Source organism: Alosa alosa, chromosome 9 (assembly GCF_017589495.1).
Source record: "Alosa alosa isolate M-15738 ecotype Scorff River chromosome 9, AALO_Geno_1.1, whole genome shotgun sequence".
Classification (NCBI taxonomy): domain Eukaryota; kingdom Metazoa; phylum Chordata; class Actinopteri; order Clupeiformes; family Clupeidae; genus Alosa; species Alosa alosa.
The window spans coordinates 2,771,073-2,783,594 of NC_063197.1; the positions used below are offsets into that span (position 1 = coordinate 2,771,073).

A 12,522-nucleotide genomic window follows, 5' to 3' on the forward strand; every position below is an offset into this window, starting at 1 on the left:
CACCAGTGACCATGCGTTTTAGATCGCTAAGATAGGGCCCTTAATCACAAGCAACACCAGAACGCCTTGTTATCATCTGGTTGAGGAGCCAACCTCAGTCTGTACGACTGTTTTAGTGTCTTCCACCATTACTCTCAGCAAGTCAAGGCCTAATACTCATTCATATAGTCTACTAATGTGGTAAATGTTTTGAATAAGTGAGCGCTGCACTGACATTGTAACTGAGTTAGCAAAATTGAGTGGAACAGACACAATACTAGTGTATGCTCTATAGCAGTGGTCCCCAAACTTTTTCTTCCGAGGGTCAGCTCAAAATGCCTGGCTCTAATAGAGGGCCAGAGATTCGGAGTATATCAGTAACCATAAATAGCTTAGTGCTGTGAACAGTCTACCTTAGTTGAATATTCCATTACATTTAATCATAGGCTACTGTAATTTAATACCATTGCTAGCTGTGTTTATATTGCCATCATGCCATATCAGTGTAAAATGTAGCTCAAATGAAATATTCAAAATGTGTGAACTCTGAACTCTGTGTCTTTGCATACACAGCTCAAATTGTGAACAAGCAATATCCTACAAATAATTTAAAGTTCTCAAACTATGAGAATTTTATGAAGTGCTGGCAAAAACATCTGAAATGACCACTTTCACTCACCTGATGAGAACCGAAATAATTATCCCAGAAAGTCTATAAAAGTTAGTTAGTTATTAGCAATTAATTGATAAACTTTTAGAATACTTTGAGCACTGATACAGTCAGCATAGGCCTCTTACATTGTTTGCAAGTAGGCCTACATTTCATTCCGTTTTCGATGGCAAGCGCGAAACAGCGCCAAAACAACCACCAGTGGACAAAAAAGAGTATTACATGTGTACTGTTAAGACTCGCTATAGAGAATGAATGGGGGAAATTATGGAGGTTATAGTTTGACGATGTCATACTCCCATGCGGGGCAGATGCTATTTACCACGGACATGTTTTGGGGGGCCACCCAAAATGAGGTGGCGGGCCGTATCCGGCCCGCGGGCCGTAGTTTGGGGACCACTGCTCTATAGAGTCGAAGGTGCAGCACATAGATCTGACTTCATTTAATCACCATTTCAACAGATTAGAGCTTTCACATTGCCTGCACAAGATGTGCATCTCAGATGCAGCTCAATCCATGCTGCAACTACAAGTCATCTAGTTTGGGCTCGGACCCTATTTTGCACGTATGAGGTAAGTGTGAGGGAAGCGATTGTGAGCACAATTGCAATGAAAATAACATAGATTTATAAAAGGGGAAGGTGGAGGGTACATTTCTTTATGCTCAGTGTGGAAAGATAGAGTCAGAATGAAATGGTACACATGCAAGCTAGCCTGAGCAGTAACACAACACAGCTGTTTTGTAATGCAGACGTAGGAAATGTGAAACAGCCCTAAGGTAAACAGCAAACAGTGCTTCAAAATCAATGTAAAAAGATGTTGGCAGTAGTAGTGCTGCAGCAGGGCCTAATGGTGGCAATGTGACAGTGCAAATAGGGAGAGCACACATGTAGGGAAATAAAGAAAGAAATGTCAGGTTAGCATCAGATATTTGGAAATCTCGACCTCCGACTCAGAAAGATGACTTGAACACAAAGTCGGGTCAGATTTTATGCTCGGAGACTCATGCGGAAATCTTGGAGCCTACCCCAAATTACCTGACTTGACATCACAACCAAGCTCTCTAATGGCAAGGGCCTCCGTTGCAACAACACAACAAAAGGTGAACCTTACTCTCATTACAAATAGGCAAGGTAATTTATCACTAAATTAAAACAAATATAAACATTTGAACCATAGTAAGCAGTTCTACTAACTTGTTTAGGCATTCCCTGTAAAGACTACCCAAAAATGCAATCATGCTAGGCTACTGCAGGAATCTATATTTGTTTTCCGAGCTGATGTCATGAACACTCTTTTTTGGAAGTTGGGATTCTTAAAGTCAGGTCTTCCGAGTTTATGTTCGTCATGATGGCAGTATTAGTCCTGGCTCTGTAAATGAGTTAACAATCTCTGTAAAACAAACAAAATGGTGCAGACTGAACACAACACTATTACAGCCTCAAAATCACCAACAATGAGATGTGAGTAAATGCCCTCCTCTTGTCTCAGCCCAAGTCCGATTTAGGTTCAGCTTAAAGGTACAGTTAGGGATTGCGCTGGAAGTCGCGTTTGTCTGTTTTAAATTTATTAGCAGGTCTACGCTTTTGTGCAAAAAAAAGGTAGGCCTATATTATATTTTAACCAAGGACCAAACGAAACATGCCACCTTCAGTATTCCCAGAGAAATTCCACACAGTGTTTTGTTTTGTTTGGGGACAGGCTGCCCCACTTTGTTTGTTTCTGTTCATTTGGTCAGTTTTCGGAGCCTGAGCTGCCTACAGAGACTATTTTTTTACAGTGTAATCACGGAATGGGCAGCTAGTCGTAAAGAGATGATTGCTGAATGTGACAAAAAAATGTATGAGCTTGAAATCGCATAAAATTCATGACTTCACCTTTAGGGTAGGCTACGTTCAGCCTTGGCATCTTTTTCTGACAATGGAAAGTTGTGCAGACCACTTTTTCAGTTTTTAAAAAAGAAAATTTTGTTCCAAAAAGTGTCTTTTCTGGTTATCCGCTTGTGATTGGTCAGCTGTCAAAAAAACAGCATGACATAGGGCGTTTTACCCTTAGAACTTGAACATTTCTCAACAGCTCTGATCTGCAGAAAAAGACGCCCACGATCGCGTTTTAAAAGAAGCCGAGGACTTTTTTGAAAACACAGTCTCCATAGTATTATGATGTTAAACGGACACTGGCAGCTTCAAAAAAGAAGTTTAGTCTAAACGTAGCCGTAAGATCTCAAAAGATAGTTTTTTTCTCAATCTATTCTTATTTCACCTTATTTAGCTGATTTATTTCTCGTGAGCTAAAGAAAAGACATTTTTGAGACAATGTTCCTCTTGGGAATGGTCTTAACTCCAAAAGAAGTAACTCTGCTATTACTACTACCAATGTTTTATCACCAGCAATTGAATGCATACATGGTTTGTTTCAAGGGTCAGTTTTGGACTTGGTTTAAATACAGCTATTAGATACAAATCAAGTATACTGTTAGGTGTAAGCAGACAATGTAAACAATCAGGTACAGGTATAAATGAAATTGTGTGTAAACCGAGGTCTCAGATAAGTCTCAGTCTCACCTGCAGTATCTGGTCTCCAGCCGACAGACGCCCATCCCTTGCTGCTGCTCCTTCTTCATAAACCTCATGAATCACAATAGCATCCTGAAGATGGTGGGAAGTGAGTGATGTTAAAGATAAGAAGACAGAGAGGAAGCACACAGAGAGATATGTGTTTACATGTGTCACACTGCAGTCTTCTTGGGGTTTGATCATAGAGCTAAATTAAGCAGCCAAGACTGATAGCTATGGTTCTTCCTAATTGCAAGTGCAATGTCAACCAGATACATGTTAGCCAAAAAAGAAGATTGAAGAGTTTTAGTAAGTTAGCTAATATATATGGAGAAAGTTCTTTTAAAAAGTTAACAAAGAGAAGAGCCAGAAGGTTTGATGGGTGTAAGATTTAGCAAAAGCAAATAAAATAATATAGCCGCAAGCACCAATGACAGGCCCGAGCACCTAAGATTCCGCAATTCCACATTTCATCATCCAACAATGTGCTCGCATGTGGTGTGTGTGTCAAATGCACACATCTAATGTGTGTGCTAAATTTCACTTGTTTTAGGCATTGGAAGCACTTATTTCTAGGTTTCTGACACTGTAACATGGACTTTTTTTTGCTCACAGTTTTCTCTGCAGAGCTCCCTCTACAGCTTCAGAGTATATATTTTACGACACTTCTCGCTCGGTCAGTCTGACGTTTCCTCTTTCCCTATTCCTTCGACAACGGTGTGCGTGCTTTCTGCTTCTTTTTGCTGGCTTTGCCATGACAAATGTCTGGGAAACTCCACCGCTACCTTGTTCTAGCCGAGACTTTCTGACTCTGAGGCCGCCAGCCCGCCGGCCCAAAGTTGCAAAGCTGTTTTTTCCGCTCACAGACACTAGGAGAAAACAAGATGGCCACCATTCACCCCAGAAAAAGTCATATAACCATTCCAATGACTCCAAGGACCCTTTCATGACAGTCAAAAGCGCATCGTCACTCGTCAAAAGCTTATTCAAATTTAGTAGGATGTCCAGTCCACATTGGGAGGGTTTTCGTCGAGCGCATGGCGCAACAAGGTGTTCTTAGGTTTTTTTAATCAGTCATGGGTGTGTTTGGGGCGTAACATCATTTAAACCAATGAGAATGACATCTGTCATTCCCTTTAACGGCGCAAAGCGCAATGTCAAATAAATGCATCGGTATTTTGACATTCAACGGCGCATTTAAAGGAGGCTGCTTGCGAGACCGTATGGAATAGTCATTCCACTAAACCATACTTTACTAAAACCTAGCATAGCCTTCACACATTTGCACTCCTCTATTATTTGAACTCATTAGCAAAGTGAAACTAACTTCACCATGGTGTCAGTCAACGACAAGACAGTTATATGCAGTTACTTTCACTATTGACTGACAATGGGTTACCATCAAAAAAATAGGCTGGAAAAAGCAACATCTACCCTATATTGCTCAAATGACTGAATAAAAAAACAGTTATCCAGCAGAGGAGTTGCTTATATCTCGTGACTGTGCGTTGTCTTCAGCTGTGCGCCATACGTCGCCTCTTCCCTAATCACTTTTAACTGTCACACAGTGTACACACAGTGAGGTGAAGCACACACTAATCCCGGCGCAGTGAGCTGCCTGCATCAACAGCGGCGCTCGGGGAGCAGTGAGGGGTTAGGTGCCTTGCTCAAGGGCACTTCAGCCGTGCCTACTGGTCGGGGTTCGAACCGGCAACCCTCCGGTTACAGGTCCGAAGTGCTAACCAGTAGGCTAATGGCTGCCCCAAATATGGTGAATAACTACTCATCATGAGATGTACAATATTTCGTAATGTCTTTATTGTAATTATGTTTCCAATTATAATCGTGCAATTTGTAATGTTTTGCATGGACGTGTGCTGGTGTGCGTGCATGGATGATAGAAGGATGGTGCGTTGTGCACCCGCCAATATGACTGTTGACAATGCGCTCTTAAAATAGCATATAAACAACTCACCATAGACTTCTGACCAAGTGTACAATAGCGATTTTTATACATGCGCCAGGCCACTCCCTAGGTTGTTAATTACCACACCCCTGGGCGCATTGTTTATGCGCCATGCGCCAGGGTGCAAAATACAGCCCCAAAGCTGTTAAGTTCAGGTAAATTAAGCTAAAAAAATAGCAGTTCCCCTTTAAAGTAAATGCATAAATAATTCTGTCTGTTTTCATTTTGTGTTATCATCCGTAACTACCATACCTCTGTGTGTATATACTATACCCAATATATGTGTGTGTATGTGTTTGTAAAGCCATGTGTGTGGGCCTATGTGGGTGTTTGTGTCTGTGTCTGCTTTGCTACAGCCTCGTGCACCACAGAGTACGCCTGCCTCGGTGCTGAACGCTGCATGCCAGGGAGGAAGGAGTTCTCCGATGCAGACTCCCACACCATAGTGTGGAGGTACATCATCCGGGGCTTCATCCTAGTAGCCTAGAGATCTACAGTAGATGCACCCTAGCAGTAGCAAATGTAATTTGCAGTCAGGGTATTGTAGCAACTCTCCGTTGGCTTGCGAGCTGGAAAAACCAAACTCAAGTCATGCCAATCACATCGTGTATAGTCAGTGGACGGGCTCAACATCATGACAGCAGAGTTGCAATGCAAGTGTTCCGCGTGAATTCCCTGCTACTTGAAAACAAAGAAGATGGATGCTATCGGATTTGATATGCATATCATTACATACCTAGTAGCCGGATAAGTTTTTTTTACTTACACTATTTTTTTTATTTTGTTTTACTTACACTATTTTTGTTGTGAACGGTATAATGTTGTCTGACAGACGGATCAGACGCTATCAATGGTTACAACAATGGTACTGTATAATCATAGTACAGTGTTTATTTATCGCTAGATTTTTACCAATCTAAGCAAAGAAATGTCACACAAATGACATTTCAACACAATCAGCAGCCGATACGAATGTCATCCACCATCTTCATTTAATATACACAGCTGTTTCAGACATTGTCGCACAGATTTGTGGATAATAGGCAGCATAGAAGATACACCGCTGCTGCCTTCAAAAACGACCGTTATGGGGGTAGTTCTAAGATCTTAGAAGTCAGGAAAAGAGAGTGTATCGGTTTCGAACAGCACTTGTTGCCTCGTTCCCCTGTTAGATATCTTAAAATGCAGCATTTTTTCCTGTTTCGAACAGAGCCATTGTCTTTTTTTAATAGCATAGCAAAAGCATTCAGCCTCTCCTGAGTCATATAAATGTAGTTTCATCATATCCAACCAAAGTCAATTCAACAAATTACAAATGTCTTCATTGTCCATTATGAACAGAATAATTTCTTCTAATGCAATAATCCTGTATAATGTTAGCCATTCAGCAATGATAAGCAAGCTGTTTTCCTAAAATATTTAATGTTAGGCTTGTATTGTTTGGATGACTGTGACTACTTTGAATCAGAAAGTTTTAAGGTGGCATTCCCTTTTTTCACTTCCAGGCGTGGATTGGATTAAGTGTGTTGATATGATGCAGGTGTGTGATTCTTGGATGGCTTTATTGTATTCTATGGTGACGTTGTGAGGCTGTGTGATGCCTTTACCAGCTGGGTATCTTTGCCACCAACAATGCTGAGACCAAGTCCAGAGCGACCTTTAGAAATCTCAATGACAGTCTCCTGCCCGGGCAAGATGGGACTTATGGTAGGATCTATGAGAAAAGAGAGAGAGAAGTGTATTATTTAAATGGTTGTATAGCACTTGTGTAACACAGCGCTTTTAATTCATCATAGCTGTTAGGCACTCTTTAAAACACAGTATACTGTTGGAACCATCTAGCCCTGTAGACTCCCATTTATTCTGCGCTAGCTCGTGACCACCCCTATGGGAAATATGGTTGAACTGCAACCAGTTTCGATACAATGGGAATGAACAAGCTCCCTGTAGATGGGCTCTGATTGAGGCTACATAACCTACCTCTCGTCTTGTTGACTCTGGTTGTAATCTCACCAGAAGTTGCTGCAGCCGAGCTGTTAGATCTATAGAATATCTACTTCCGTGCAATAACATGATCTAATACTACACAGGCCAGTCATTACTTTTATAATCATGGGGCTTTGGGAAAACTAGAAGTAGCTTAATTCACAAGCAAAAAAGTCATATGGAGGGTCATTTTCTGACATTTCAATGGAACTGAGTTTGCCATCAAATTTATCAAAGTCACCAAATGTATCGCTAGTCATTAGATAAGACTTTTTCTGTCGCTGGGGATGGCCAAAAGTCACTAAATAGGTAACACTGAGAACAAGGGAGAACTAGTTTAGAGCTTTAGATCCCCGCGCCAAGATGGCGGCAGTGTGGACAACATTTAGTCAGTATTATATCTATGAGGGCAATCAGGCTGGTTGTGACAAATGTTCAACTTGTAACAGACACCAGGCACGTAACGTATAATGTATATGGTATAATGTTGCTAGGTTACGGGTACTTAGGCGAGTCATGCCCCTCCATCTGCCTTAAGATTTTTGTTTTTACTTGTCTAGTTAGACTTAGTCATTGTATATAAATGTTATTTTCGATTGTTTGTGTGTTAGTCTTTGTGTTTTTCTGCCTATTGGTTCGCTGATACCTGTAACGTTAAGTGAACGTTAATGTTAACATTACTCTATTGGGCTGAAGTGAAGAGCTTGGATAGAGCCATATCCCTAGCTCTGTTGAGATCCATCTTCCATCTATTTTTTGGTTCAAAGTCATCATGCGGTGTGCTGTTTCACAGCTGCTTCAGCCGCTTTAATTCAACCAATAACTAATTGAACACATTCATTTTTATTATTTGTTAATTTGTTTGTTTTCTGTCTTGATGTCTGTGCTAAGTTAGAGGTACGCTGGCGAGTCACGCCACTCCGTCTGGCATCTTGTTTTTGTTTGATTTCACTATGGATTTTTGTTTTCATTTGTTTGTTTATTTTTTGTGTGTGGGGCGCTTTGGGTTGAACTCTGTGCATAGAAAAAGCGCTATATATATGTGTTGTATTGTAAGAAGTAGTAAGTAAGCACACGGAGCAGTTGTGCACATGAACTTATCCTTTATCCTTTGTCTGTAAAACACATTGTGCTCTATGCTTAAAAAGTTTTGTATAAATACATTTTATTATTATATATCTTTATTAAATGCATTCCATTTGTATAGTTTATGACGCAACAATGGAAGTGGCAACACCAGATGTGAAAGTGGCACAAAGAAAAAGTCTCTCGGAAATCATTTTTACGCTCACAGAATAATCCAGTTGTGCACCTGGTGTAGCCAGCATGTTAGGTGTTAGGTGCCCCCGCCTCTCCCTCTCTCTCTCTCTCTCTCTCTCTCTCTCTCTCTCTCTCTCTATATATATATATATATATATATATATATATATATATATATACACATATATATATATATATATATATATATATATATATATATATATATATATATATATATATATATATATATACACACACACCTATAGTCTACATACAGTTCTTGTGGATGAGGCCAGAGAAGGTGAAATGTCGTGTTCTCCTTCTCCTCCTGGGTTTATCCTAACCAGAACATTATTTTTCAGTTGAAGCACTTGAAAATGTAGGTGCTTAAAGTAATCAGAACTTTCAAAGCCTTTGTATTGTAACGTCTGTGTCTTCCGGACTGAGTGCTATCCTCCCAGAATGCAATGTGTGTGAATGTTAGATTGTGTAATGTCGTTTTTTGTAGGTGTAATTGCGTTTACTTTGTCATGTGTGTTAGTATACGTAGTCTTTCCTTGGTTGTATGTCATGTGTTTATCCCTGTGTGTTTTATGTGACTACCCTGTTTGTGTATCGTGCATGTTTTAGTGACTACCCTTGTGTGTTCTTTGTAATGGCGTCATAAGAGTATGTGTGATCCCCGCTTCTGCTAATAAACTGTTCATTGTACAAACGTGTGTCTCATCAATCGTTACAGGATAGCCCCAGCCTGAATTCCAGTAGCCTACAGTCTCTGAGAACTTGAAGCCCGGCTTGTAGCACTGTCCTCTACTGCAGCAAGCATGACAATATGTTTATATGTTTTGTAGTTCAGAAATTAGTGATAACTTTGACAGGGTTGAATACTTTTGTGAGACAATGCTTCTGTCCCTGCTTTGGTTTATGTTACTGTTGTTATTCAATTCAAGGGATAACATACTTTTAAATAGCCAACTATCAATGGGCAATTCCGCGCAATGCCATGGTATTTTTTTGCCGTTATGGACGTGACAGTTTTGCGTGGAATTGCCCCAATATCTTAATAATCAAAATATGACACAATAATTGCATGTTGGGTGGGTATTATTTTGCTTTAGATGATGACATTATGTGATTAATAAAAGAAAAGAAAAATTAAGCAGGGTCAGGGCCGGTTCTCCCTATACGTACACTACGCAAGTTGCGTAAGGCCCCGCAAGTTAATGAAGTCCCCCTCCCCCGTCTCCCCTTGAGTCAAGCTAGTGACAGACATGTGTACAGTTATAGCGACAGTGCCTCATACAGTAGGAAGATGAACATGAAACCGAATTACCATTTAGGTCATGAAAAATGTAAAGAAACTTCACGAGAATGAACAGTGTCTAGTGTCAAACTGCAGATTTCTGAGTACCAAACCCACAGTTTTTTGGAATTATTTACAGTTCTTATGCAGGGAATGCAGTATTTTGGACACAAAAAAACTGCACAGTACTTTAATTTACTACAGAAATGCAGTATTTTGGATATGAAAACTGAACTGTACTGCAGTTAAAAACTGCAGTTATTTTTTTGTAAGGGGATATGTACAGAAAGCATCAAAAGCAAACAACCCAGACCCTAAAACTGGCCATTTATAGCTGTGAAGGTTTGGGGAAAAACACTATATTTGGTAACTTCCGTAGACATCCAAAATGGGGTGGGATGATTGTATTGGGAGCACTGAGGTGTCAGATAATATATATATATATATAAAAAGGTTATATTTTGTCCCTCAGAGTTCAGATAGGAGGGCCCTTAGCAGGATTTTGCCTAGGGCCCCATGGAGGTCTGAACCGGCACTGAGCAGGGTTAGTGGAAAATGGTATGTAGTCAATGAAAAGCATATGAGTAAAACAAACCTTTACTACAATAATCAAAGTCTGGATTGGTGCAGGTAGGGGGTGCTGCTGATATCGAGGAGGAAGTATCCAAAGATTTCACAGGAAGTTCACTGTTGGTCTGAGGGCTATTAGGAAGACTGTCAATCTGGAAGCAGCACATAAGGCAGTACATAATATTCAAGACAAAAAACTATAAGAAACCTGTTTATTTGTTTGGCATATTTGGCATGCCCACACTCACCGGCTTTGAGAAGGTCTTGGTTGGCTCCTCGTCAGGAACCGTTTTATCCCTCTCCAATGACTTAAGGTTCTGGAGAATAGTGAGTTCATGAAAAGAGATGAAAGCTGAGAGTCTTCCATGAAAGGATACAAATATTGCAAATAATAGAGTAATACCCTGGTTATGTCGATATGAATATCTTTTGGCCAGAAAGGGAGGAAATGTGCACTTTTGCACAAGCAGTGAGCATAAAGGTGTGATCAAAGGCACTACATGGACAGAGCCAGTTTAAGGTTAATTAGTGAAAGGTTTCATAAAATAACAATAAAATAAATATGAAAAATAATAAAAGACAACCAATAAAATTGTCAAGCAATCCCTTTACTGAATGCATCAGATGACATTATATTGTAAGAAAATGGCAATATCAACAGTGTTTCCCCTAGAAATGTTTCCAGCAGCGGTACTGTTGATCGTAGGAAAAAAAATACTCCTTAAATGGTGACTTCTGGTGGATTTTGTCAAAAGAAATTGACAGATTGAGTTACAAATTCTGACATAACCATCAACACAAGCATTTACAAAGCATGATTATTGTAGTACTTGAACATTATTATTACATTATTAGTAATTATTACTAACATTATTATTAGAAATTGAAATGAAACAAAAATGAAATGGCACAACACACACACACAGCAGAAAATTATTATTTACATTTAATTACAAAAAATAAAGCTTAATCACATGCCACTGTACAAACTATTACTATTTAGAATGTACAGTGCTGTGCATAAGTTAAGACATTTATTTATATAATAACATTTATTTATTTACCATACATGATAGGCTACATTCAAAAAGAATTGATTAAGATTAAGGCATTAAGATCAATTTCTAAAAGATAAGATTTTTATTCCTCCTTTTAGTCAATTTTAGCATGGTTGTCTTAACTTTTGCACAACACTGTATAAACTATATAGACTTCTCTTTCATGTCATTACACTGTATTATTACACGGCTCTTCATAGTGCTGCAGAACGCTTCATTCACTTGAATGGGCCTTCCCAACGTTCGGCGGTCTGCTAATTCTGAATAACAGACCGTTGCTAAGTATAACAGACCGCTGTCAAGGAATATGGGCTTTGTGCTTCTAAGTCAATTCTTTCATATCACTACGCAAGGATTGGAACTTCATTCAAAAGTGAAAGCAGACGGTTGATCAGCTGTGTTCTAAAGAACGTTTGATTCAAGTTCAGCGTGTGTTGTTGCGAACTATTTGTTTCTCAGCAAAAGCCATGATGAAACGGTAACAAATAGGCTATAGCCTAGGCTATGTAGGCTAAAGAGTCATATCGTGGGGAGTGTATTGTGTCGTTTTGGTAAGTAGCCGTGTACTCCGCTGCGCGTCGGGGTCCGGTTCGCCCTGTCGGGACCTATCTCCCGACAATGACTGGCGTTCTATACATTATCCCTTACTTAGTGCTGTGCAGGTCGAATTGAGTGCCTGTCATGATGCTTGCTCGATTCTTACGATTTGTAAGCTAACTTAGTAGCGTTGTTGTGCATCGTGCTTAAGTAAGCTATATGTGGATGAAATTGAATTATGTTTTCCATGTCATTTGGTAAAATAAATGCTCAAAAGCCTAACAACTCGAAGAAAACTTATCTTGGATTATAGGAGATAGTGTCTTGTATCATTTCTATGATTTTGGTGAGCTCTACAGGAATTACAAACTATCTCCAGATGCAAATGGTTGCGTATCCTATTACTCGAATTCAATTAAACCCACCATAGGCTAGACCTTAGTTTCACAGCCTAGGATTAGCAACACAGGGCTTGAAAGCATTGACTGTATAACGAAACAATGCGTGGAATTCATCAGGGAATAGGCTACTGAAGGTAGGGGCGAGGCGAGCTACCTCGCTGGCGTGTTTAATCTGGTTCCTTGGTTAACATAATGTAGGCTACCTTTTTTGCACAAAATTGCATCTGCTAATAAACT

The 12,522-nt window shown here is 39.8% G+C and overlaps 1 protein-coding gene across 3 annotated transcripts in view; it reads right to left on the bottom strand.

Annotated features, from left to right (window-relative positions):
- LOC125300944 (multiple PDZ domain protein-like) overlaps positions 1-12,522 on the bottom strand; it is a 68,687-nt gene that overhangs the window by 43,241 nt on the left and 12,924 nt on the right. For all 3 annotated transcript variants that reach the window (XM_048253138.1, XM_048253137.1, XM_048253136.1), the window contains exons 7-10: positions 10,538-10,606; positions 10,315-10,441; positions 6,778-6,884; positions 3,214-3,297 (exon numbers count right to left, since the gene is read on the bottom strand). In XM_048253138.1, the coding sequence (XP_048109095.1) occupies positions 3,214-3,297; positions 6,778-6,884; positions 10,315-10,441; positions 10,538-10,606 (387 nt within the window). The remainder of the gene's footprint in view (positions 1-3,213; positions 3,298-6,777; positions 6,885-10,314; positions 10,442-10,537; positions 10,607-12,522) is intronic.